The following is a 26,002-nucleotide window of genomic DNA, read 5'->3' as shown; positions in this document are numbered from 1 at the left end:
TGAGCAATTGAATTCGGCCCTTGGAACCCAGAAGAAAATACAGTCTTAAGATGTACCAGAGTTAGATGCATATTCATTAGTAACATCAAACTTTTGTACCTCAAATTTTATGAAAACAGGTTTTGTCCTTCAGTAGTTTGAAAGAATGTCCTTGCACATATCAGTTTTCGTAATTGCTTAAACTCTTAAAAAAACTATAACATAAACGTTCAAACAAAGCTTATTCAAACTCACTTCAAGTACAAGCCAAAAGTGTTCATATATAATTTCGTTTTAATCATATTTCAATTGCAAGAAATTTCTACATTTTAAAATCCAACAACTTCACCACAAATAAAACCTCTATATAATGCAAATCTAACTTTTTCGCATGTTCATAAAACAGCTCTCAGGAGTCAATATGGATATTGTGATAAATCCAAAAGTTCAATTTGTTAATATCAACCATAAGAAAATGGTTGTTTGTATTCTAGAGCCTTAAATATGTTGAGAAGTATCTATATAGAAATACATTGATAATGAAGAATCAGTCATCCTAATTTTCCTTAAAAAATAAAAAAAATAAAGTTATTATATATTTAAGTATTTGCCAATAACTCATTAATTGACTTAAATGTTAGTATTATTATAAAAATATTATTAATTGGTGGCGAAGGCAATTAACAGATAAATTTTTCATATTCACATATTGAAAATAAGTTCACTTATTATAATATTTTTGTGACTGGTGACCCTCTTCGAAAACCTTAAACTCGACAGAAGATTCCAGAGTAGTCTTTAACACATATAATGGACCAATTAAACAAATAAACAAACATATAATATTTTGTTGTCTGCATGCATTGATTATGTAAACTTCACTTCAACTCTGGAACTCGTCACAGTGGTAAAACGGCACAATGGAGCTGAACTCGTTGAACTTGAACATGAGATCATCCACTTCCTCATATCTGTTGGAATCTTCATACTCAAAGTACGTTTGAATGTGATCAGGAAACGCACACTGTGGCAACTCAGACTCCATCTGTGTCGACATATTGGCCACAGATGTCATCTCCATCATTTCCTTGAACTTTGATGACTGAAGCAGAAGCTCCAATGCTGACGTGGCACCTGATGCACGGGGCTGATGTGTCACCGATGTGGCTTCTTCTACAACAGTATTCACTGAATCCTGGTTGTGGAGGAAGCTTAGTTCTTGCTCTTGTTCTTGATCAGGGTTTGGGGTGAAGTTGCTGCTGGTGCAATTGTTATTCATGTCACTGAGATTAATGCTAATCTGGTCATTATTGTTGGTGTTGTTATTAGGCTTAAGCCACTTGATGTAGCGGCTGAGATCGAAATTGGTGACAGCATTGAGTCCACGGTATTCTATAGCTGCGAGGTCATAGGCCGTAGCAGCTTCTTCTTGGGTAGCTGTGATAATTATATACATAAATTAAAAAGATGACAGATTTAAGATTTTTATAATGATTGATATCATATAATCAATTTAAACTTTGTTTATTATAACGATAATGACATGTTATTGTATAGTGCGTAGCAGGAAAAGGTTAAGTTAACAAATCAGTTAAGAGTTGGTGGCTTTTCTGCCTGCCCCCATTGAATACTGCTGATAAATTCGCCATACATGACCCATGCAAACCCATGGCGTGAGAATAAGCTAATTAATTAAATAATAACCGAATTGAATGTGATGGACCAAACAGATTTATTCAAGCAGTACTTTACTTGTTGATGGTTTTGATTTACAAAACTGATTTAAGTTTCAAATGGTGATAATTTTATGCAAGGATTGATCACTTGTAGAGTTATAGCTGTGGCACTTGTTGACAAAAATGAAAATAAAAGCTTCATCTTTGAGATGTCAGACGTTAAATATTTATAATGATAATTACTAAGATTAAACTTTAATGATTTTTAATAAGATATATATAAAATCCAAAGTTATCCAATGTTCACTAATTAAGTGTTGCCACTGCACATATAATAGCAAATACTAGAGAACAACAACAAGGTAGTTACGTAAAGATCCAAAGCATTTTCGTGTATTAATTACGTACTAATGATATTGTAGTATTTTCTTACCGTAAGTTCCCAGATAAAGATATTTATTGCCAAAAACTTTGCCAATCCGAGCCTCCCACCGTCCATTGTGATGATGTCTGATCATAAGAAAAGTCACGAAAATATGATTAACTATAATAATATGATCACTACCACAGATGCATGGTTGATCTCCAAGAGTAAATATGAAACATTAATGCTTAATATAATAAGTATACCTTGCAACCCCTCTGTATTTAGAAATCCCTCGAGAGAAACCACTGCTTTTCCTGCGGTTTAATATTGAATAAGTTCTTCTGCATATGTAAGGAATAGTTTTTTCTGCAAAATCATGTTTTTACCTCCTCAGAGATCCAATATACTCCTCCCGTGATTGACCCTCCATTTCTTTCAGTTCGTTCAGATAGTTTGATAACTGCAAATGAAACACAAATTTAGTGTGTTTTGTTCTAAATTAATCCGCACGCACCATGCATACATATATGTAATGTGAAAAACCACAGAACATAGATTAATTAGAAGATAATTAAGTACCGGAAAATTAAGAATGGTATCTTGACCCCAGTATTTTAGTGCAGCTAGATCATAAGCATGTGCTGCTGCCACTTCATTGTCATAAGCACCTGAATTACAGAACCAATTTCTTAATATCCATGTAACCGAACATGCTGATTCTTTAATCAATGTATAATCTAATACACGTACCAAGGTAAACTGAGGTGGTTACGTATGTGAAGAACCCCCACAAGATTGAGAACACCGCATGGAAGTAAATCACATTAAAAACATCAGCCAACTTCATCAAACATTAAAACTGCACATATACATATGTAAGTATTTAAAGAGCATGAAACCTTGTCGTCCTTTTTTGTTCTGTGTTTCATTCCAGCAATGCTTGTCCCATAAATGAGCTTCGTAGCGACCAGTCCATCGGTGCCTGGAGATGAACACCCGTTAAATGAAATTAGCTAATGATACGTAAAATGATTGGAATTGAACAAGTTGAGATAGAAGAACATGTATTAACCTAGTGACTCCTCGGTATATGGAGCTGCGTTGAGGAGGGGAGTCTCTGGGGACACTTCTCCTTGTTCGTTTGACCTTGGTGGGGACAGTGTTGGTTGCATTAAGATTATTGGCAATGTTGGTCGCATTGTTTTTCTGGGTTCGAAGCTGTGAGTGTGATCTTTTGGCCATGGAAAAGGTTTCACCATGCAAGAGAAAAGAAGAATAAGATATAGATGGATGGATGTTGATGATATTAATGGTTCATTAGAAAAAATAAGTTTTTTTTTGTATATATATATATATATATATATATATATATAGAAATGTATGAATATGAAATATATAAGTAGTGATTTGAAGTGAAGAGGGTTTGTTTATAAAGGAATGGGGTAAAGGATGGGTTAGAATAGATTGTGCTGGCAAAGATGGGGAGAGCCGGCTTAAACATGGATGTTTCTGGCCGTCTGTAAAATCGGCTCTATGTTAAATTCTTTCCCTCTTGTCTTCATTCTCACTTTCTGCATGTCATGTACTTTTCAATAGGTTTTCATATTTCTTTTATTTCTTAATATTATACTAACTTTTTCCTTTCTTTTCTACCTATCTTCGTTCCTCTATCATCACCTTCCTTCTCTTCTCATCTTTTATTTAGGTATATATAAATCTAGCTTACAATACTTTTTTAAAATGATGATATATGAATCCTAAATATGGGTTTAATTTCTTACTTATAAACATGCATGATATCTATTAAAATTTATCCAACAAATTTTTACACACATTTTATATTTACTATTTTATTCTTTAATTTCTTTTTACAAAAGCTAATTTTTTTAATAACTAAAATATTTCTAAATTTGAGTTGTCAAATAATGGTACAAGTGGTGCAAACAAAAAGAATCATGACATAGTGTTATATATGTTTAAAGTCATTAGCCGGTTGAATATGCACAGCTTAACCAAAGAGGGTGATTTTGAAGCATATAAACATGCGTTGTTAGACCTAATTATCAACACAATAGCACATGTGGTTGAACCATTTACTTCAAGTTTTTTCGAAAGAGAAATATGAAATGTATAATATAATAATAAGTTACCTAATGTTGTCTCCTTAGACATGGAATTTAACAGAGAGCAGTTGCCCCATGTTACAATGTAGGTGTAACTACCCCATGTGATGGGATTAAAAGGGTGAAGCAGTTTTTGGGTTTGGGGTGTTCCTCTTTTCCACCATTTTCTAAAAATTCGTGCTTTTTTTCAAACTTTAATGTTTGTGGTAGGGGCCTAAGAATTATATCATGGTTGAAGTAAGTAGTATTTGGTTCTTATAGTGGATGGAGAGAAAGAGAGGTAGATGGAGTGGCATGCATATTGCACTCTGAATTGTTAAATGAGAAAACCACATTTGCGTTTTACCACCCAAAAAAAGATGTGCATTGATTAGTCATGCATCGCTGTTTAGTAGAAATTTGGTAAGCAAACCGTAGCTCATTTTCAAACACTCACTCTCACTTCCACTCACTTAGACTCACCTAAATTACACCTAATATACCAAACAACCCCTTTTTCACTCTCTTCTTCTTTCCTCTGTTGCACCCTATAATTTTTACCCATCTTCATTTTTCTTTTCTCAATATTCTAACTTCATTTCATAATTTTCAGATATATTAAAGTTTGAAGGAAAAAAATTAGAGGAGTTTCAATTTTATTTGTTTAGAAAGATTCTTTTTTTGTTTTATCATTTCTGTTTCTTATACTTTTCTGTGTTTTTTTTTAATGAAAATTAAATTAATATAGTTTATTGATAAGAAATTGCTTACATATTTATATAATCAGACAGTGGAGATAAAGTAATTGAATAAACTAATCTCTAATATCCTAAGATATTTTTATTCAGATTTTGTTTTCTTATCAATAGTCACGTGCAAACTTTCATTCCTTTTAACACTTAACAAAAGTTTATGCACTTTATAAGAGATTTCGATGTAATATTATTAAAATAAGTAAGAAGTTTCCTAATGAACCTACAAAAATATACATAATAGAATTAAGAAAAAAAATCAGAAATTTAATACAATTATAATTGACTCTGTCTTTAGAAAGCAAAATCATTGAGGTGATGGAAGTGTGTTAAATATCTTATGTTAAATAAAATAAAATAAAATTATATTATATAAATGGTGCAATTATTATTCATAATTTGTTTTAGGTTAAGATAGACATAAATTCAAGATGATATAACTCATTCTATTGAAGTTCTTCTAGGATATTATATTATATTCAATTGTTAGATTTCTCTTAGACTATTTATAAATATTTAATCTTATGTTGGTAATGATGTTAGAAAAAAAAAATGAAAGAATACTAATGAAAAAAGTTGGGAGAAATAATGAAATTCGTTGTTGATAAATGATTGTCACACAAATTTCAATTAATTGCATACTATCCTTCTATTACATAATACACCTCACAAAACTATCTTGTGCTTATTTGTAATTATATCTTTTTCTCTCACTCTAACTGCTTTACAACTTAGAAAGTGAAATATTTATATTAGTCTAAGAAGAATTAAGACCGCGTAATAAATATATTATTATCTTAAATTTAACCATATGAATTAGGTAATTGTGTATGCTCCTTATATTATAGTAAAAGTAGCTGAATTTATTTGACACGTCTCTTAACATGACCAATCAAATAAAAATAAAATCGAAATATAATATACAAGTAAATCTACAAATTGATTTTGTGATGTTAAGTATTAAAAATCATAAATTAACTACTATATAAGAGATGTTTCTTTAATGATAGAAATCACGTAGGTAACAAATTAAAACAAAACAAAAATATCATCTTGATTATTCATTTGTGAAATACTATTACGCCATATTTTTATTTTAAATTAATTTTTAAAAGTGAAAACATGAACTCTTAACAGCCGATCAGAGTTCATAATCTAAGAAAAATAAACCTTCGGTCTTTTCTTCTTGCACCTTCCTTTTTTCTTCCTGCACTCCCATCTTTAAATTACAATAAAAACCCTAAATTAATCTCAGTACCTCCTTCCATGTGCCCCGCATACCTCCATCTCCATCTTCAAGCTTCTTCATACACCAAACAATCCGTCTGCACCCGCACCTCCCTCCATCTCCAAGCTTAAGTTCATCTCATGCATGGAGTCACGGGAGGAAAGCAAACATTTGTAGCCTCAGTTGCTTCTCCAACGGTCCCTGCCAACCACCCCTCCCTCCCTCCGGCGGAAACTCCGGCGTCCTCTTCGTCTAGGCGTCGACGCGATGCATGTTCAGTTTGAAAATGGCGTGGAGGTAGTAGATCTTGTGGAGCTGTCGGGTGGCGAGGTTGCAGTGTTGATTTTTCCGGAGGCAATGGCAGCCTGGAGGAGCTTCTCCTTGGTTCTCTCGTTGCCTCCGTCGGAGTTGCAGGTTACTGGCGCTGCTGGATAAGAAGAAAGAAAGAAGAAGAAATTAGATTTGAGGTTTTTATTATATTTTAATCAAGGGTGAAGTGGGATATTAGAATTTATGGAGGTGTAGGAAGAAATGACCAAAACCCTCACATCACTGCAATTATTAAAGCCCAAAAGGAAAGCCAGAACCAGTAAGAAGAAGCCCAACACGACATGACCCATCCCACTAATTAGCATAGGATAGGATTTCAGCCATGTTATCCAACCTTTTTTTGGTACAATGTATAAACGAGTTTTCCATTGCACTCGATTTATTTTATTGTTCAAATCCCAAGATAATTATGTATTTATTTATTTATTTATTATCAGACCATAAAGTTCACTCATCACCATTAAACTATTCTATTTGTTTCAAAATTATAACAATTTAGTATATTAAAAAAATAAAAATTAATTATTGTTTCCAATTTTCAACGAAATATTAGTTATTTATTATCATATTAGTTGGTTTTCTTTATCTCAATAAAAGTATTATATTAGTCGGGAGTGGCGTTACTTTAGTAATCTTATTAAAAAAGAACATATTTATTATTGGTTTTAATTCATGTAAAAATAAATAAAAATTGCGACCAAAGATAAATAATTCGCATAGGCTCAAACATTCATCATAATGGTTCAGCATAGGTAATTATAGAGTAAAATGTGTTTTCTATTTTATCTAAAATAAATAAAGTTCTGTTTTAGTCCTTTTAAAAAATGTTTTTATTTCATCTATTTAATTTTTAAAGTGCATTACTTTTAATCCTGGTTTTTACGGACATTGGTGTATCGGTTAATTCACAAGTACCAAATGATATGACATGACAAGAAGAATAAAATGGTAAAACAATGTCAAGTTTTCAAAGATATCCATATCAAATTGAATAAACGAAAACTAATAAGGTAGATACAAATACACCACAAGTAAAATAAAAATCAAAGTTATTTAAATTAAACAAACTAAAAATAACAAGGTTTAAATGAAAATGATTGAAAAACAAAATGGAAATATATTAACGAGCCTTATTCTATTTTAACTTTATTTTCATTTAACCAAATAATCTATAACTTTAGTTTCTTTATCCACCTCTTTACTTCCATATAAACCAACGAGACATAAAAATTTAACCTAATATTCTTCATAAAAAAAATTAAAAACACAGTAAAGATCTTTATAGATATCTTTAGTTTATAATAAATTGATTTTATAAAGTAAAGATCCATGCATTTACATGTTATTTTTGCTAAACTATAATAAGAATTTATCATACTCTTTATTCGTAAAGTTAGTATGGGAAAACTTTTATTTCATGATTTTAATTATTAATTTTATCCTATATATATTCTAAAGCGTATCATTCTAATAACCTTCATATTTTAAATTGTTTAATTATTTTCACCATTTAAAAAATAGACACTATTAATTCCACCACTAAATTACCGTAACATTTGTAAGGATTGTTGTCGAGGTAAATATTTATTTAATTTGAATAGTGTTTTTTGTGCTTAAACTTTATCTGTTTAACATTTTCATATTTTATTAAATAAAAGTGTTGAATATTATAATATTTACTTTGTAAAACTAAAATAAGTGGAGCACTAACAAAGTCTAGCTGACACAACTAAGTCTATTATATTTTATTTTCAAACAAATTATTTTTCTAAAACATATTTGATTGGTTATAATGCAAGAAATATGTCAATATAAATTCAAAATAAATTATAAATAATTTGTATCTGTTTCTAAAGTAAGAATGAATACAGATTAATACTTCAATTTATAGATTGTTTAATACTATTGTAGAAAACGTGAATACCATAGAAATCAAAGATATTGTAGAGTGAAGTGCCTCTGAAGGGGCAAAGAGTATAATAGGTGTAACCCAGAGCGAAGAATCGCTGGCGAAGGTGACGATAAGGATGAAAAGCCTTCGCCGGAGCGGCAACAAGAAACACGGCAGAATCATGCCGGTGAAATCGAAGCGATTCGAACGGCGATTGGTGAAGTTCGAGGAGCTTCCGGAGTACTTAAAGGATAGCGAGTTCATATTGGACTATTACCGCTCCGAATGGCCCGTGAAGGAAGCCTTGTGGAGCATCTTCGCATGGCACAACGAAACCCTAAACATTTGGACGTACGTGACCAATTCAATTCCACCACTCTTTCCTTAAACATTTCAATTTTAGCGCGATTGTTCCATTTGCTTGATGCTTAATTTATCGCGCTTGCTGACTGCAGGCATGTAGGAGGCTTTCTTATATTTGCCGTGTTGGCCGCTTTGAGCACCACCCCGGAGATCTGGAATTGGCTCAGGTATGCTAAACGCAGGATCGCGGAGTCGTTTTTGATGTTTCTGTAATGTTAATTCGCTAGGAGAGTGAATGAATGAATGAACTGATGTTGTGTGAATGTGAGATGGGACCGCCAGATCCTTTACGGCGCTCGGATCGCCGACGATGGCGGCGGAGATTAATAGCTCTGACAGTGATGCATTCTTGGTAATGTTTTCTAAGTTCATCTGAAATTTTTTATATAATAATGGTTAATAGTGACAGTGATTATTAATTTTTTATGCGTGTATTGCAAAATTAATTTCAGAAAGTTTATTGTTAGATAAAATAATGATACAAATTAAATTAGTTGAAAGTGTCTTCGGTCACCTTTCTGATCAGGAAAGCAAGGTAGACATGGAATATTTTATGCATATAAATTGAAAAACAATGCTAGAAGCACCTATTGTATTTTCGCCAATTCAAAATCTCCAAACAAATATTCTATTAATCTTCCTATTTAAGGCGATATTAAGTGTTTTTTATGTTTAACATTAAATGCATTTACTTTATCTTTTAAAGAAATTAAGAAGATATGACAAAGATTGTAGTAACATTTAGGACAAATCTTACTTACATATTTAATGAGAAAATCAAACTTTGATTAGAAACAACACCATCCATACCTACCCAACACTATCAGTTTTCTTCTGACATTAATTGTGGCATAACTATCTATGATTGATTTTGGTACTTCTGATCTACTCTTCATCTATTAAACAAACTATGATCTTGGTGTAATTCTTAATTTTGTATACCTTATATTTATTTTGGTTCAATTGAATCTTTTAAACCCAAAATATTCATTTAAAATACTACCAGAAAATAATTTAACCCATTAAAATATAGAATAAAAGAAATAAACATGTGCAAAAATTTATAATTATATAAAAATTGTGAATTTTAAAAAAATTCAGGAACTAAAATGGCAGAAAAAATTGGAGAACAAAGTAGGAATCAGTAATGAAACAGAGTGCTAAGATTACAATTTAGCTTCACTTGAGATTTTTTACATTATCTATTAAAGTTTAAGCATCACTTCTTTAATGCTTTCGCATCCTCATCCCCTTTTAGATTTTCACCACAATCTTGTATATAGCATTATAGAGGACAATGTTATCTTACTCATCCTATTGTAGACAATGTTATGATCATATTTTCTAGATTGTACTTTGCTATAATTTGATGGACAATGTGGGTCCCTTAACATAATATAAGTAATATAAGTAAGAGCTCATTAGCTATTCTACCTATTGTTTGTTTTGTTTTTCTGTTATGTTTTTCAGGATTTGCATTTTAGACAAGTTATGGACCCATCCATTCTTAGTGGGATGAGAGGATTTGGGGTGGCGACAATTCCTCGATGGCCATGGTTCGTTTTCTTAGCTGGAGGAATGGGCTGCCTAGCTTGCAGTTCTCTTTCCCATCTTCTGGCCTGCCACTCTAAAGACTTTAACTTATTCTTCTGGCGTCTAGATTATGCTGGGATCTCTCTTATGATTGTGTGTTCCTTCTTTGCCCCTATTTACTATGCTTTCTTCTGCAATCCTTACTCAAGGTTATTTTATTTGGCGTCAATATCTCTGCTTGGAGTTCTTGCCATCATTGCCCTGCTTGCACCTTCACTTTCTACCCCTCGGTTCCGACCCCTCAGAGCCACCTTATTCCTTTCCATGGGCTTTTCAGGTGTCATTCCGGCAGCTCATGCTGTTATCCTGTACTGGGGTCAGCCTCATATATTTGTTGCACTTGGATATGAGCTTGCTATGGCCATTCTATATGCCACTGGAGCAGGGTTTTATGTTTCTAGAATACCAGAACGATGGAAGCCTGGAGCATTTGACATCGCAGGGCAAAGCCATCAAATTTTTCATGTCTTTGTTGTTCTCGGCGCACTTGCCCATAGTGTTGCCACACTAGTCATATTGGATTTCCGACTGAGATTACCTAATTGTGCGGATTAGCCAATAAATACATACATGTTTTAGAACACTTGAGAGAGATATTATATCAGTTTCCTATTGCATGCATTGTCATATTATTGGAGTGAAAAATGGTTGGGTAATTGAGAGAGACCCTTCAACTTTTTCCTCAGAGCAAAGTAGAGTGATATTGTGTTTTAGCAATTCTGAATTTTTTTACAACTTTTATTCTTGACGTAGTCATAGAAAATGTAATCACAACAGAAAAAAGGGCATTATGAAGAATGTTGTATTTTCAAGCACTCCATGTTTCGGTGTATTGTCTTGTTAACAATAATACTGCGTAGTAAAGAAGAAAAGTTGTACAAAAATGCATGCAACAAAAAAAATTAATCAGTTAATTTTAATAAAAGATACACCTGAATATTATGGATAGAAAAAGAAACAGATAGACACACATTGCTAAGCTTAAATTTAAACTTCTTGCAGAGATAAAAGACAAATGTATTGTATTTGAAATATGATGGGACACATGAAATATAATTTTTTTATTGAATCTCATCCTAAACAATGATGACTATGTTTATGTGTTTAATAATGCAAAAGAGACAAAAGTCATTAAGTAATTGATCTATATTATGCTTTTAAGGAAGATTTTAAGATAGTTTGTCTTTTACTTATTAAATGATTGGAGATCTGATGAAAAAGTAATAACTAATGAGAAATTTTGTGGTGAAATTTTGTACTTAAAATTTTTTAAGCTTTATTTAATTCTATATTATAAGACGAGGTTTGTTATTATTTATATAATATAAATTTATCTTATTTTAATATATATGAGATTTGTAACACAGTTCGATCAGAATCTTTTAAAAAAAATTCTTTCATTTTTTTATTGGCGAAAATAACCTTTTATCTTATATTTGTTTGGCGGATTAACATATTGATTTAGATGATTAGCTGCATCATATTAGGTCTATTATGAAGCATAAGAGTCTTCCAATAAATCTTATATAAGAAAAACTTATATATTAAATATGTTTTTAGTTTTTATTTGAAATTGAAATTCATTTTTGTCTTAAATTTTTGACTTCAAATTTAAAAAATAAATAGATATAATCATTACAATTTGATTGTTTTAACTTTATTTTTTCTACTTGTGTTAAAATGTCGTTTAACATGTGAAAAAAATTGATGTTATTAAGTTAAGAAAATTATATTTTTTTTAAGTTTAAAAATAAAGATGTAATAAATTGTAAAATAAAAACAAATTTTAATTTTATGTTTAAATTTATATACTATAAATATACTATAAATCTATATGCTAATGATATGTTAGAGACTTTAAAGCCAAGAATAAAGTATATTTAGATAAGTTTTGTAAGAAAATCTATAAATAATTCTAATTATTATTTACTAAAATTCAATTTAGTAAGCAACATAATTTATTTTATTCGATGAAGTTTTATGTCATAACTAATATGATTTTTTTCAAAAACATATATTAATATAAATATTATTTATATTGTGACATTTAAAACATGCAAAACTTATGAATTTTCTTAATAACATGTAAAACAGGTAATTCATGTATGCAAATTTTAGTCTTAAGAAACACTTATTTATTTTTATTTAATCATATATGGATTTTTAAATAAATTTTAATATTGTACTTTTTTTTAAACCAACCCTATTTTTGATATCTCACTTCGTCCTTGACAACGTGTTATACAAACATGGACATTAACATTTGCTAAGGAGAAATAACTTCTAAACTAATATTATAGACTAAATCTAACTTCAATGACATCTTGAAAAATTTATTTAAATCTAGGAACTGATACAACAACACCAATCAACTCCCAAGTGATCATTCAATTTATTTATTTTTATTATTTCCATTAGATCATTCAAGTAACATTCTTTCAAACCCTTTAGCATTTCTGGATCTGTTAGTTCACCTTCCAACTCAGTTGCAGATTATAAGTGGGTGGATTGAGCTTATTCATATCCTAAGTATGATCTGAAACTCATAAGATGAACAATAGCAGCCCATTGATTCTATGTTTACAAGATTTTCAACCAAATTCACACTTCATTTGTTGAAAAATTCAAGAATCTGTGTCTGTTGGCAGGAAAAAAACAAGAAAAATACACAAGGGAACAACAAGAAAAGCTGCAACCTTAAGCAATTCCTCACTCTCTGATGTTATTACTCCGATTCTCGACCAATCACCGCTGTACCTGAAACAACATACATTTGTGCATTTCCATGAATCAACAGACTCAACCAGAAAGAAAAGAAAGCATACTAACCAACTAACCCGGCATCAATGAACCCCAATCCAAACACTCCAATGGCAGCACGAGCGATATTTGACTTCGAAATCTTCAGAGGGGAAAAGGGTCGCTGTTGGAGCTTATCATTCTCGTCAAAATCCTTCCTTTTAGCCAGCGTGGTTCCAGACCTTCTTCCAATTTTTTTCATAGGAACATAGTAATTGAAGCCCAAAACACCACACCTAATTCCGGTGCCTACCATTTTCTCTTATCCACTGGCTTTTCACAGTAAACAAGTTATGTTAGTTTTAAGTTCCCCAAACAAAGAAGGGTAGCCTCGTAATTTTCATTTAAGGTAAACGAAACTACACCCATCGGAATGAATATAATTGTTACATTTTTTTTAGAGGAAGTGATAATTATATTTAGTTTTTTTCTCTCATTTTATTTGACGAGAAAAAAATTATCTCATTTTTATTTTGTAATATTAATTAATTATTAATAGATTTTTTTTGTCCTTCACCATTTATTATAGTTCAGATAAAAAACAAATATAAATATAGTACATAAACTGATTAATACACACATTAGCAAACGTTAGCAATGAAGATCAAAATAAAAGTGATTATAGTTCAGATAAAGATTTAGCATGAAGGTTGTCATTGTACTAAAACAAACATTACACAATAACTCAATGACACAAATTTGACGAAAATAAAAATCAAAATAATATTTAAATCCTAAATTTATCAAACTCATCACATTATTTATAAACTTTGATAAACATTGTTTTTAAATCCATTCATTTTTTTTATTTTCTTTATCTCATAATCTCACTTTCACATCACCTTTTCTCTTAAATCTATTATCTTAAATCCTTCTTTAAAAGCAAGCTCTCTTCAATGAGAAAGTAAAATTTGTTTTCGTGTTATTTATTTAATATTTGAAAAAAAGTTTTATTTTATTTACTATCTCACAAAAGCAACAGAATATTTAAATTTTTTTAGGAAAATAACCATTTATTAAGGAATAAAAAATAAATGAAAGAAATATTTAAAATAAAAGATAAAATATATAAAAAATTGCATAATAGATTGTATACAAAATATAAAATATTAATTATATTTCTTAATTTTTGTCTAAAATATTAATTTCTCATAGAAGAAAACTAAACATACACAGGTCATAAAATAATTTGCCACCCTTGGGGTTTTGAACCCTGCGTGTAGTTTGTTGCAGTTGCAGAGAAACCCTGGCAATGGCAGCTACGGCAATGCACAAGTTCCCCCAAGACCAATACGTAGACGCAGTTCGTTGGCTTCCTCAATTATCTCCGTTAGATCGATTTGCTGTTCTTGCTCTATTTGATTTTGATTCCGATGCTTCATCTATCCAAATCCACTCTCTCACCCCAAATCCCTTCTCCCTCCAACCCCAATTCTCGTGGTCCTCGCCTTCCCGCATTTCCTCTCTCAAGACCTCGCTCTTCCTTCAGAAACCCCTCATTGTCGCTTCCACCGCCGCTGGCTCTCTTCACTTCCTCTTCGCGGATTCCTCGGATGCCTCGTTCGACTCCGAGGTATCGCTTCCCGAGGGTACGCTTCATTCCGTTCCCGCTTCTTCCGTCGACCTAATGGACGGTGGCGTCGAGTGCGTCACCGTCGGGGAGGATGGGAAGGTCAACTTGGTTGGTGTTGGGGAGTCGAATTTGAGTTGCCGGAGGTTGTTTGATAGTGGCGGCTTGGTGTCTTACACGGCGGCGAGGTGGGCCTCGTCGGTGGAGTTTGCTACCGGTGGGTACGGCTTCAGCCTTCAGTGGTGGGATCAACGGAAACCGGGAGGACCGGTTTCTAATTTTAAGGGTAACTGGTAAGAGAAAAATGTTACGGCAGTGAAAGCGCATTTATTTCATCAGTGATTTCAAAATGGATGCCATGTCTCTCTTGAAATGTGTGGCGTTTTTTAATTCCTATGATCACTACTTCACTATCGGCTAGATGTGCGCTTGATGATATACATATAGAAGTTTATTGCTGTGTTTGAAATCTGCCTGATGGTTGCCCTGTAATTATGTTTGCAGGGATAAAAAATTGAGTTCAGGAATTGTGCACTCCATTGACATTCATCCGTCACGAAAGCACACCTGTCTGGTAAGATGCGTGTATTCCATTTGTTATTTTGTGGATTTGATCATAGGATGGATAAATCCCTCTTTTTGAACGTTCACGCAAAGAGCTGGGAGCAATGTCTCCTCGGTTTTTAGATTTTATATTTTTTCCCCTCGATGGCTGATGCTGTACTTCTTCATGCTCAGCAGTAGACTACTAGTTGAACGAATACAAGTATTACCCTGCTAAAGTTGAAATTATGAATGTTGCATAATGCCGGGAGAACTAAAATGCACTTCTATGATGTGTTGGTAATGTGCTTTATCTGCGATCAAACAAAATTTAGGGGTGGTTTAATGACATTATGGGAGCTGTTGTCTGTCTTTCACTTCTGCATTAACGACTGCTCTGACATAAATGAATAAAAGATAGAATGATAGTTGATTTCTTGTATCAGATTTTAATAAATTAAACTGGTGGTTTCGAACCTTAGAGATGCGTAGTTCTTTTTCTTGTATGCTGCTGACATTTCTGGGATTATAATATATTTCAGGCTGGTGGCTCCTTGGGTACTGTTTTTGCCTGGGATCTTAGGTGGCAGCAACAACCAATTATACTTTCTGGTGCAGGGGCTGGGACTGGAGCCGGCAACACTATGATCCAGTCAATATGTGAAAGCGAGGTTTGGGAGGTACAGTATGATCGTTGCATAAAATCAAACACTTCATCAACCCGGATCTTACCTTCCATGATCTGCTCAGAGGATGGAATTCTCGCAGTGATTGAGCAAGGTATGTTCATTGGAATTCGCAAAATTCTAATGTGCAATTTACGGTCTGTTTACAAGTCAGTGGAACCAGAAAATTGGGAAAACAGTTTATTTTGTTCTTAATGTTCTGTTTTCATTACTTGTATTTTGTTTTTAATTACCAAAATATCACCGCATTTTCGTTTTGTTTTCTGTTTTCTAATATTTGTATAGGAAATGGTAAAAATGAAATGGCCTTTTTGCAATTAAAGCTAAGCTAACATTTTTCCAAATCAAACAGCTTTTGGATATACTCAAATGGTGGGATTGATTTGGTGCTTCTGTGACGTCTTTATTGTATAGGTGAGGAACCTAGTGAGCTTCTAGCTGAAGCTTGTGCAATCAACAGCTTTGATATTGATCGACATAATCCATCGGTAAGTGACTGGCAGCTAATACTCTTTGCATTACTATTATGACGGAATTATTTTGTTGTTGCTTTTTAGCTCTTAATTTTTCGTTTCTTAAAAACAGATCAAGTGTGCTTGTTTCTTCGTTGTCATACTTATCCTTGGTTGCTAGGAAAGTGAGAAACTCCAAGGATTTTTTAAATGGAGAAACAAACGCACTGTAAATAGTTTTTGTTTACATTAATAAAATAGAAATGGTAGAAAGAGAAAGTAAGTAAAAGATGAAAGTGGTAACTTCCTTTCTGATGATATACGACTACTATGCAGGATGTGATATGTAGTTTAGAATGGGAAGCAGTGACCATATTGACAAGACAATAACATTCAGAGTTTCTACCATTTGGTGGCTTGAATTTCAGAAAGGATAAAATTGCAAGTGATACAAAGGAGTGGAGCTTTAAACGGACTATTTATCCTTTTTATGTATTCCGCAATGTTCTATTCCTTTTGTAAAGCCATTTGCACGCAAATGGATTTTGGGATTGTACAATATGTAGCATGCGAAAAGTGACTCAAAGGGGCACATTCTACCAATTCCTACTACCTACCACCCGAATTACCTAAAGTGCATTCCCTTGTTAATGTGAACACGAGGATTTATTTTTTTAATTTATGTTTGGAAGAAAGAAGAAAACAAAAAGAATGGAAGCAGATATTTTCATTTTTTTTTCTTGTTAATCCTCTACCAAGGAATTGAAATTCATGTGAAGCCCGCTATTTTCAGCACCATCTCTTCCTTTTTACTCCATATCGGCTGCAACAAACAAACCAATAAATTAAGGTAAATTCGTGATAGCAGCTACATGCTACAACTTACATGTATTTATTAAATTCTAAATGAATGAAAGTCATAAAATTAATTATTGTATAGCTAACTTTTGCATACTTCAGTGCCGTGAATTAATTACGTATTTCATTTTTAACTGGAAGCGACTCTGTGATTATATGCAATATATATTTATTGAATTCTATATGTAATAAGAATATTGATTATACACGATGTTAGTCTTGTTTTCTTAGTTTTATCTAATAATTATGAAATATATATTTTTAATTTAATTTTTTGTACTGTATTTTTTAGATTTTTCAAATTCTAAGAGTATATTAAAGTTTAACCAATCACTCCAATTACGCAATCACTACTAATTCAACCGTTCGATTGATTCAATTTGAATGACTTATCAAGATATAGCAAACTCAACTCACTCAAACTTTGTTTCACTGTAGTAAAACCAGTTGTATTTTAATTTAAAATTTATTTTTCGTTTCAGACTCCACTACAATTTGTTAACTATTTTTAAATTTTTTACACACCTAATTTTATTTTCTTGAAGTAACGTATCTTATATTAATTTTGTCTGAGTCCTGTTTGGTTTGGGAGGAAATAAAAGCAGAGGGAAGGAAATAATGTTAATTAAGAATTGGGGTTTGATTTTAGCGGCAAAACCAAAATACGCGCCTCCAGTGTCGTACCTCCCTCGACAGAACCCAACGGTGTGGATTGGAAGAGCAAAGGCCGAAATGGAAAACGCCACCGTAGATCTCAAGCCACATGGAGAAGATTTGAGCGGCTGCGTTCATCAACTCCCCTGCTGCGTCAAACACGACGGTCCCGCCTCCGTTTCCCACTACTTCAAACCTAAATACAACGGCGTCTCTGACGAAGGTTTGCCATTACAGGAAGCGCATTTCAGAGGAAGGCTACTCCAGGGAACCACTCTCCAACTTCCTCACGGTTACTCTGGTATATCATTATCTTCGTCTCCCTCTCTCATATTTATATGTTAAATTTAACTTTTCTTTGTTGTTGACAACAATTGATGAAAATGAATGAATGGTTTCTGTTCCTGTCTGTGGCTCTGTAGGTTTTGTTCTGGCTAAGAAAACATCGCCTCCGTCGTCTAAACAATACTCGAATTCTTGGGTCACCAAAGCAACGTTTCAGGACATTACCTATTGGAACCATGACTACGTTCCTTCCCATAACGATGAAATGCTCCGAGCTTTTCATTGGCTTACTGTTGCAAAAGCTGTAAGTCTTTTCTGATTCACTCACTATGGCATTGCGGTAGTTTGATTTAGTTATTGGACATTTTGGTTACAATAAAACTCAGTATTTACTGTTTGTACAATGACGAATTTTTCAGTGTTGTTTTTCTTCATTATGCATTGGGAAATTCATGGTATGTGTATTTGATTGCCATATATTTTGGAAATTGCTTCTTGATTATATGTTATGAGGTCTTTCTCTCCAATCACACAATGTTAGTCTAGAAATTAATTGAGATTTAGCCCAAAGCTTGTTGAGTTGTGACTTGTGTAGACGTTAAGAGGATTTTGCCTCTTGAATGTCGTTTGTGGAGGCTAGGCTAGTAGCTTGGACTTGGAATGGCTCCACCTAATTATCTCAAGGCACTGTCCAGACTTAAATTGTTTAGAACTTTGTCCTCTCTGTTTAGAAACTTAAATTGTTTGCATACTAGGACTTGGGAGGCAGAGAACAAGGTAGCCCATGTATTACCGGCTTCGTCTCTTAGGCGTGGAAGTTCTTGTTAGGTAGAGGATGCACCTCCAGAAGCACAAATTCTGGCCCTTGTTCATGCACTTTGAATTTCAGCGAATTCATTCAAAATTTAAAGTAAATAAAATGCTGACGGGAACGAAGAGACTTGTATTTCAATGATTCTGATTTGTTGTTTGTCAATTATTGTGTCTTTCTCCCATTTATTACATCAAAATAGCATATGACAAAGAACTTCATTTCAATGATTCAAAAGATATTAGAAATAGACAAATTAATGTTAACTGCCTCGGTGTTTTAAGTTTACCTTATCCTTACTTTATATTTGCTTGTGAGTGCAGCTGCACGATCCTGTGACACCGGAGGAATTAGCTTCGTCATCTTTTGCACTCTAGAGATGGACTGCATTGCTTATGAAATGCTGTATCTGTCAAATTTACTCTTAATTTATAGCTGTAATATTTATGTTTTAGTTGTACATTTTCGTTGTCTCCAACAATCGCAATCTACTGTATTACTTCCCCTTTGACAGAAAAATATCCATTTTTCTCTATGTTAATACAATTTGTCTTTAACGAAAGCATGCTGTCTGCAAATGCCCATCATATCTAGTTTCTCTCCAGAAGGAGGAAATCTGCAGAATCTACATCCATTAGAATTAGATATTTAGAGGCAGAAAAGCGAATGAGTTTGAAGACCTCAGGTGATATAGCTTGTGAATGATTCTATGAAAAGTATTGTGTCTTGGTAGTTTGCCTCGTTACATTTTTAATTCCTTAGATTTTATTATTTTAGATTCGTATAAACTCCATTTTTTTACTAGGACAAAAACATGTTAACTATGTTATACCACCTTATTTGTTTGTGCTGGGGAGGGAGGGAAGAGGTTCTGACTGCAGGCGAAAAGGCTGGAATTTCAAATTTTCAAGATTATATATAATGTTAACAGTTCTTTAGCTTTTAGAGATCTTTTCTCTTTGGCGGGACTGATGCCTGTAAAGATGACACAATGGAGCTGGTTGGGAAGAGTTTCTTTCGGGAAAAAGTGATCCTAAAAATGATATTTGTGCAGTATAATCATATAAGTAATCATGTTTTCATGATCTGTCCCATTGCAGAGCAACGTTATTATATCGTGTATTTGCAGCCTAACTTGTTATTTCTGGTCATTAGAAGCCCCAAGACGATTGACAACTATATATATTAAGTGAAGATGTATTAATTTATCAGTTAAAAAATTAAGATAATAGAATTCGAATTTTAAAGGTAATTTTGAAAAATTATATTAATATATTATTATTTAAAGGTTTAATCATTCACTAAGTCCTTATTTTCGCATGTAATCTCAATTTCGTCCCTTTCTTTCTGAAAATATCAATTGGGTCTCAATTTTATGAAAATTGCAATAAATGGATTCTTTTCGTTAAATAGTGTCAAACGACGTTACGGTGTGTTTGACGTGGCACGCTGTTGTGGACGTGTTATCTGACGTGGTTGATTCAAGCAGGAGTAGTGGGCACGTGGAATCTCAAAATGAAACGCGACTAGATCAAGAGCACAAGATTTCCCACACCAGAATTTTGACACTCAAAAAGTAAACTGGGAAACAAGAATGGAACTTCTCAAAATGCAGATTGAAAAACAAGAACAAAACACCTAAAAGAAAATTCTTGAACATGATCAGAAATCCCCAAAATGCAGTAGTCTCCTTCCTCGTGACTCAACCTAAAATCACAAAATTAGAAACCTCAAAATCCCCGAATCGAAACCCTAACGTGAACGCCATGCTCCACCACGAGAATGCCAACAAGCAGAGACCTTCGCCGCCACAGAGACGCCAGAGAGCGAACCCACACGTCGCGGAAACATCGCGCCTGAGCCACCAAACCTGATCAAAGAACTTTCCCGTGCACGCCGCAACTCCCATTGCTTGAGTTCTTGGTTCAGCGTGAGACAAAGAGAAAAGGGAATAAAGCTTCCGTGCTTTACGAGCTTGAACCATGGCGAAAGAGGAGAAGAAAAATTCTTTTCTTCTTACTTATAAAATATTCAATTTCCACGTGTCCCACTGCTCCTGCTTGAATCAAGCACGTCAGATAACACGTCCACAATTAAAAAATGTCAGAAGTGGGATTTGAACCCACGCCCCCTTTCGAAGACTAGAACTTGAGTCTAGCGCCTTAGACCACTCGGCCATCCTGACTGCTTGTGATAAATCTAAATACAAAGATAATTATAACTGTAAAAAAGCAAACTTAAAAAATGAAAAGAAATTGTGATGAGGTGAATGTGAGGGAGAAAAATTAGAGGACAAGAGCTAGCTCTCTCTGGCTGCATAGGCAGTTAGCACCTCAGCTTTATCCATAGACCAGAAGTTTGGGTTAAACGAAGCTGAGCTCACCTCACACTGAAGATGGCTACCGTGTCGTTGGGCTTGGGAATTTTACCTTGCGCTTCTTCTTCTTATTCAATTCGTCTCTCTTACACTTCAGTTCGATTCCCTACATCCAACAACGCAAACTCCCTCAACCTTAGTTCTTCAGCTTCCATCTCCGCCCCACTTCTTCGTCAAAAGCTCTGCACAACTCCTTCTCCTCTCCCTCCAACCCTTCGCCCTCTCACCATTGTATCCGCTAAGGGCTACAAAATGAAAACCCACAAGGTCTCTTTCTCTCTCTCTTTCTCTATTTTTCCGACTTCATTCGGGTTTTTCGAAATTGAATTTGGTTAATGGATGATAAAGGCATCGGCAAAGCGGTTTAGGGTCACGGGGCGAGGCAAAATTGTTCGTAGGAGAGCTGGCAAGCAGCATTTGCTTGTCAAGAAGAACACCAAGCGCAAATTACGACTCTCCAAAATGGTTAGATTATGTTTATGGCATTATCATCCTCTCTATTTTCTCCTTGCTTAACCTAATCAAGTCAATGTTCCCAGCGCACTTTTTGTTACCCGGTTTTGGTGAATTGTCTAGGCGTGATGGATTTTGTGGTGGCCAATGACTGCTTTGATTGTTCTACAGTTGCCTTTGGGGCTTGGTTGTGCATTTTGTTAGATTTCCTTGTTTAGACTGCATTTCATTATAACTTGACAACCTTAGTGTGCTTGCTAGTTTCTTTGCCGTGGTGTTAATTATGAGATAGAAGAACAGCGTTGCCTTTGGAGGGTCAATTCTGTCTTCTAATCTGCTCTCCCATTTCACCAGAACATAAACTCAAGATTTGATATATATTTGGATACTGTTTTCCATCAATACCTTAAAAAAAACCTTCTTCATAAACTAAAATCGGCTTAGATGCATATAGATTAAAAATCATCTTTTGGAAAAGTTTATATGAAAAGTAGAGAAGTCTGTGTTATTTTCTTTCTTATTTCTTCTGTTATAAGTGCTTTGAGAAAAAATTATTCAAACAAACTTTAAAACTTCTTCCCTTATGCATAGAAAAAGTAAATGTGCAATGCATAAGTAATGTTAGATTAAGGTTGTAGTTGAACGGAAGTTTTTCACTTTCCATTGCACAAATTAATACAACCACACTTTAAGTGACTGATGTAGTTAAGACTGTTAAAAAACAATTTGAATTGAACTAAATTGATATTCAAGTGAATTTCATAGAATCCTGAATTGTTGTTATTTTTAGTTTTCTTTAAAAACTGAATAGTTCTTAAATAGAATTACTTGAACTAAACTGAACTACATCTTATAAGATTGAAAATATGTTTTAAAATAAGATATTCATTGATAATAATTCAAAATAGTTTAGTTCGGCTCAGTTTCGTCAAATTATATTGTCCAGTTTATTTCATCTGAACAACTATACAGTTCAATCTAGTTTTTTTGAACAACTTTTAGAGTTCAATTTAGTTGATGCATTTTGTTTATCCTTGTTTAATGGATGCCATATGATAGTTTGTTGCATTCAATGTCTTAATGTTGATACTTGAAAGCAATTTTTATCTTATTTTGGGAGAAAGAGCTTGCAAGAAATAACAAGTTAGAAAATATTCAATTGAACCTTCTCCCTCCTTTTCCTATGAAATGTTAATCTATTCTTTTCTTAATGGTTTCTAATTTTGTGCAATTCAACATTCACCAATACCAAATTCAAGTTTAGAATGCTTATTTCTTGTCTCCTACATGTGGACTTTGTCTGTAATGGGTTTCTTCTGTCAGATAATTATTGTAGAGTCCTACTAATGAGTGATTTAAGGGAACTGGTTAAGGAATAATAAAAAGAAATTTGTATAAGAAATCATGATGGGGGCGAGGTTTGCATTCCTAACACTTCTCCGTAGAAGCTTTCCATATTTAATTGTTTAATTAATGCCACTCAGCTGTTAGCATTTTCGTCATTGTTTGTATTAGGATCTGAAATTTAATCTGTAGAGATGATGTGAAAAACTCTGCAATGGTACAATTATTTTCAGATATACCTGTTTGATTTTGAGGGATATGTGTTGTGTATAATTGAAATTTGGAGATTGTAACAGTTTTGAACTTGATGTGTATGATGAACAAGCCTTTTGGAGCATCTGATATTCAAAACATGTCATTGATCCTTTTTTTATCCTCCAAGTTAGCATAGCCAAAGTCTCAGTCATATGTCACTGAACTGCCTTGAGCAGTTTATTCCAAGTTGCATATATTCTGTGCTCATTTCAAAATCCTAATTTAACTAAGCATCCGTGATTTTCTTGTCCAATATCAACAAACTATTTCAATTTTATTTGATAACTTAATGTGAATACAGCTATGTATAACTTCTGCCTAATCTATATCTATCTCAACAGTAGTTGAATTTCTAGAATGACACGGCTGGATTCAGCTGTTATTCTTGTTGACCTTGAGTTATTTATAATAAATGTTTTGGCTAGAATTTGGATTGTTTTATTAAATTATGGGATTGGTTTTCTCGTGTCTTAATTTTCTTTTTATCGTCTTGCACAGCATCCGGTCAGCAGGAGCGACTATGACAACGTAATTGGAGCCTTGCCATATCTGAAAGTAAACAGAAATGCTAAATAGATGTCGTGTTTGCAAAACTGAGTCAAAAGCCTAGCTGTGTTTAGTTGTGAATGGTGACGCCTCTAATCTGCTTTCAAATGAATACAGTTTGTTTTGGCTAATTGAGACATCGGTATCTTAAGAATGTGATTTACCTTTCTGTGTCATGTAACATGGGTATTTATTGACATCCCAGTATTGCTATTTATTTCCCATCTTCCTGTTTATCTCTGGATTTGTTTGGTAAGCTATGATAAAAATCACGTGAGCATCATAATCTATTTGGTGAGTTATGTAGAATGAGGAATATTAACAAAATACTCTACAATACTTTCTTCTCATATTACTATTTACTGTTACGTGATATACTTATGTGGAATCTATCATGAATTCTATCTAATAACGAAGAGTAGTTAAAGTGTGTAGCTGGTATATTTTTACATTACATATTTGATAAGTTGAAACAAGGTGTTCCGGATGTGCAACTTTTGTACTTTTTTTATGCATGAAGTTCGAATTCAGGTTATAGCTAAAGAAAAATCAAGCTTCCTTATTGCGTATATCTTGATTTTTTTTTTCTTCTTTTTACGATGTAATGAGGGATACTTCATCAAAACGGAAGAGGGATATTAACGAAATTGTTTATAAATCATTCTTTTAAAAATACTATTTACTGTAGATGGAATTTACTCATGATTTCTATCTAATAATGATGAAAAATATGTTGAATAGTGTGTAGCTAACATTTTGTTAGGTAAAATTTAAGGGATACACAGTTTATCATTGTTTTTCGAGGAACATGAGTAGATAACTTGAAACTGAGTTTTGCGTTCTTCCTTTCATGTTAAGTATCAAATTATATTTTTTTTGTTGGTTGAAATTCGTTCAAAGTTATAAAGTTTAGTATGATTCTTTCTTGATTTTGAAATTTTTAATAAATTTAATTAATAACAAATTATGTTTCTGCACTCTCAGGATTGTTTGGATCAAGAGAAAGATTATACAATGAGATAAAATTTTATATATAATATAATGAGTATAAGAAATTAAAGAAACCTTTTGATAAATAAAATTATACGATTACTATTTTACTAAGTAAATATGATATAAATTTAAATATAAATAGTAAAATTATGTTGAAAATGAAGTTATTATTTAAAATTACAAAAAAAAAATTAAATTGAAATTAAAAAAGATTTGTAGGAATAAATTTGAATAATAATAATTTATCATTATCACTATTACTTCGTATAAAAGCAATATCCAGGAGGGGAATTGATTTGGCAAGAGGAGAATCAATTCTCCTCCTTTCATATTTTTACTTATGTATTTTTATTCCAAAACAATCATTCGTAAATTTTTTTTCAGTGATAAATTATTACAAACAAACGAAGACTCTTAAGTGATATGATGCTTTGAAAAGGAAAAATGCATTGTTAATAATGATTGATAAAAATTAATAATCATTAATAAAGATTCCAAAGAAAACACTTATAAAAATGTCAAAATAATCATTAATAAAAAGACAGTGAAAAATTATGATGCAGGAAGTACTGTTCCTTAATCAGCAAAACGGTACGGAACCACTTTTGTGAAAATACGACAAATAACTATTTCCTTCACATATTTTCTCTTTATCTTAAAAACAATTCCTAAAATTTATACAGAAGAATTATCAGTGTCAAAATAGTTTTATTATTGAAGATATTTTACAAAGAAAAAGAAAGATAATCTAAAAGGAATACGCTTCATAGTATATTTATAAATTCGTAACGACATGTCAGAAACATAATTTTACTTTTTAAAACCTTTTATTAAGGAGTTTTGGTCACTATGCAACCACACCTTCCTAAATAATAAATATATATTATAATAAAATTCATAAATAATGAAGTGACAAAAAATATATTTAAAAACTAATTTTTTTTAGTAATTAAAATTTTGGTAGTTAATATTAATCATCAATTTAAATCCTAATTTATGGTAGAAATTATTCTAGTTATTAATTTAGAAACCAATTATAATTTTTATTTATAATAAAAATTATTTTAACTACTAATAATTTTTAATTTATAAATT

General features: G+C 32.6%; 6 protein-coding genes and 1 non-coding gene across 8 annotated transcripts; 4 read left to right on the top strand and 3 right to left on the bottom strand.

Annotated features, from left to right (window-relative positions):
• Nucleotides 1–720: 720 nt before the first annotated feature.
• Nucleotides 721–3,337, bottom strand: LOC108341044 (AP2-like ethylene-responsive transcription factor At1g16060). The gene is made up of 8 exons (XM_017578653.2): nt 3,095–3,337; nt 2,922–3,004; nt 2,773–2,781; nt 2,602–2,690; nt 2,409–2,482; nt 2,286–2,336; nt 2,089–2,165; nt 721–1,416 (listed from the first exon to the last, which is right to left on the bottom strand). The coding sequence occupies exons 1-8, from the start codon at nt 3,262–3,264 to the stop codon at nt 863–865; spliced, it is 1,107 nt and encodes a 368-aa protein (XP_017434142.1). The 5' UTR covers nt 3,265–3,337; the 3' UTR covers nt 721–862.
• A 4,999-nt stretch (nt 3,338–8,336) lies between these two features.
• LOC108319316 (heptahelical transmembrane protein 2) lies at nt 8,337–10,964 on the top strand. Its single transcript, XM_017550446.2, has 4 exons — nt 8,337–8,676; nt 8,781–8,855; nt 8,971–9,040; nt 10,159–10,964. Exons 1-4 carry the CDS (start codon nt 8,462–8,464, stop codon nt 10,834–10,836), a joined length of 1,038 nt encoding a protein of 345 aa, XP_017405935.1. The 5' UTR covers nt 8,337–8,461; the 3' UTR covers nt 10,837–10,964.
• A 1,708-nt stretch (nt 10,965–12,672) lies between these two features.
• Nucleotides 12,673–13,412, bottom strand: LOC108340945 (uncharacterized). 2 transcript variants are annotated; one of them, XM_017578526.2, is made up of 2 exons: nt 13,119–13,400; nt 12,673–13,038 (listed from the first exon to the last, which is right to left on the bottom strand). In XM_017578526.2, exons 1-2 carry the CDS (start codon nt 13,334–13,336, stop codon nt 12,906–12,908), a joined length of 351 nt encoding a protein of 116 aa, XP_017434015.1. In that variant the 5' UTR covers nt 13,337–13,400; the 3' UTR covers nt 12,673–12,905. The 2 variants fall into 2 exon arrangements, with proteins under 2 accessions (XP_017434015.1, XP_017434023.1); XM_017578534.2 differs by having other exon boundaries at nt 12,918–13,038; nt 13,111–13,412.
• An 834-nt stretch (nt 13,413–14,246) lies between these two features.
• Nucleotides 14,247–17,065, top strand: LOC108335030 (nuclear pore complex protein NUP43). The gene is made up of 5 exons (XM_017570950.2): nt 14,247–14,943; nt 15,155–15,224; nt 15,736–15,973; nt 16,294–16,367; nt 16,668–17,065. Exons 1-5 carry the CDS (start codon nt 14,333–14,335, stop codon nt 16,719–16,721), a joined length of 1,047 nt encoding a protein of 348 aa, XP_017426439.1. The 5' UTR covers nt 14,247–14,332; the 3' UTR covers nt 16,722–17,065.
• A 719-nt stretch (nt 17,066–17,784) lies between these two features.
• On the top strand, nt 17,785–19,485 carry LOC108339592 (uncharacterized protein C12B10.15c). The gene is made up of 3 exons (XM_017576748.2): nt 17,785–18,144; nt 18,266–18,432; nt 19,263–19,485. Exons 1-3 carry the CDS (start codon nt 17,808–17,810, stop codon nt 19,314–19,316), a joined length of 558 nt encoding a protein of 185 aa, XP_017432237.1. The 5' UTR covers nt 17,785–17,807; the 3' UTR covers nt 19,317–19,485.
• A 1,555-nt stretch (nt 19,486–21,040) lies between these two features.
• Nucleotides 21,041–21,124, bottom strand: TRNAL-CAA (transfer RNA leucine (anticodon CAA)). Its single transcript has one exon. It is a non-coding gene; the product is annotated as a tRNA-Leu (tRNA).
• A 92-nt stretch (nt 21,125–21,216) lies between these two features.
• LOC108333828 (50S ribosomal protein L35, chloroplastic) lies at nt 21,217–24,150 on the top strand. The gene is made up of 3 exons (XM_017569294.2): nt 21,217–21,583; nt 21,665–21,781; nt 23,867–24,150. The coding sequence occupies exons 1-3, from the start codon at nt 21,335–21,337 to the stop codon at nt 23,942–23,944; spliced, it is 444 nt and encodes a 147-aa protein (XP_017424783.1). The 5' UTR covers nt 21,217–21,334; the 3' UTR covers nt 23,945–24,150.
• Nucleotides 24,151–26,002: the final 1,852 nt, after the last annotated feature.

The sequence above is a fragment of the Vigna angularis genome, chromosome 1 (genome assembly GCF_016808095.1).
Source record: "Vigna angularis cultivar LongXiaoDou No.4 chromosome 1, ASM1680809v1, whole genome shotgun sequence".
In the NCBI taxonomy this organism is placed as follows: domain Eukaryota; kingdom Viridiplantae; phylum Streptophyta; class Magnoliopsida; order Fabales; family Fabaceae; genus Vigna; species Vigna angularis.
Note: the sequence above shows the minus strand (reverse complement) of the source record. Positions and strands in the feature narration are given on the sequence as shown.

What these genes read in the sequence shown, in the direction of transcription:
- LOC108335030 (XM_017570950.2), top strand. Translation starts at nt 14,333, where the DNA reads ATGGCAGCTACGGCAATGCACAAGTTCCCCCAAGACCAATACGTAGAC. An exon ending in TCTCGCAGTGATTGAGCAAG is followed by an intron (nt 15,974 to 16,293) that starts GTATGTTCATTG and finishes TTTATTGTATAG; the next exon opens with GTGAGGAACCTAGTGAGCTT. An exon ending in TTGATCGACATAATCCATCG is followed by an intron (nt 16,368 to 16,667) that starts GTAAGTGACTGG and finishes ACTACTATGCAG; the next exon opens with GATGTGATATGTAGTTTAGA.
- LOC108319316 (XM_017550446.2), top strand. Translation starts at nt 8,462, where the DNA reads ATGAAAAGCCTTCGCCGGAGCGGCAACAAGAAACACGGCAGAATCATG. An exon ending in GAAACCCTAAACATTTGGAC is followed by an intron (nt 8,677 to 8,780) that starts GTACGTGACCAA and finishes TGCTGACTGCAG; the next exon opens with GCATGTAGGAGGCTTTCTTA. An exon ending in CTGACAGTGATGCATTCTTG is followed by an intron (nt 9,041 to 10,158) that starts GTAATGTTTTCT and finishes TATGTTTTTCAG; the next exon opens with GATTTGCATTTTAGACAAGT.
- LOC108341044 (XM_017578653.2), bottom strand. Translation starts at nt 3,264, where the DNA reads ATGGCCAAAAGATCACACTCACAGCTTCGAACCCAGAAAAACAATGCG. An exon ending in AAATACAGAGGGGTTGCAAG is followed by an intron (nt 2,166 to 2,285) that starts GTATACTTATTA and finishes TCTTATGATCAG; the next exon opens with ACATCATCACAATGGACGGT. An exon ending in TCTTTATCTGGGAACTTACG is followed by an intron (nt 1,417 to 2,088) that starts GTAAGAAAATAC and finishes TAATTATCACAG; the next exon opens with CTACCCAAGAAGAAGCTGCT.
- LOC108339592 (XM_017576748.2), top strand. Translation starts at nt 17,808, where the DNA reads ATGTTAATTAAGAATTGGGGTTTGATTTTAGCGGCAAAACCAAAATAC. An exon ending in ACTTCCTCACGGTTACTCTG is followed by an intron (nt 18,145 to 18,265) that starts GTATATCATTAT and finishes GTGGCTCTGTAG; the next exon opens with GTTTTGTTCTGGCTAAGAAA. An exon ending in GGCTTACTGTTGCAAAAGCT is followed by an intron (nt 18,433 to 19,262) that starts GTAAGTCTTTTC and finishes TTGTGAGTGCAG; the next exon opens with CTGCACGATCCTGTGACACC.
- LOC108340945 (XM_017578526.2), bottom strand. Translation starts at nt 13,336, where the DNA reads ATGGTAGGCACCGGAATTAGGTGTGGTGTTTTGGGCTTCAATTACTAT. An exon ending in TTGGGGTTCATTGATGCCGG is followed by an intron (nt 13,039 to 13,118) that starts GTTAGTTGGTTA and finishes ATGTTGTTTCAG; the next exon opens with GTACAGCGGTGATTGGTCGA.
- LOC108333828 (XM_017569294.2), top strand. Translation starts at nt 21,335, where the DNA reads ATGGCTACCGTGTCGTTGGGCTTGGGAATTTTACCTTGCGCTTCTTCT. An exon ending in ACAAAATGAAAACCCACAAG is followed by an intron (nt 21,584 to 21,664) that starts GTCTCTTTCTCT and finishes TGGATGATAAAG; the next exon opens with GCATCGGCAAAGCGGTTTAG. An exon ending in AATTACGACTCTCCAAAATG is followed by an intron (nt 21,782 to 23,866) that starts GTTAGATTATGT and finishes CGTCTTGCACAG; the next exon opens with CATCCGGTCAGCAGGAGCGA.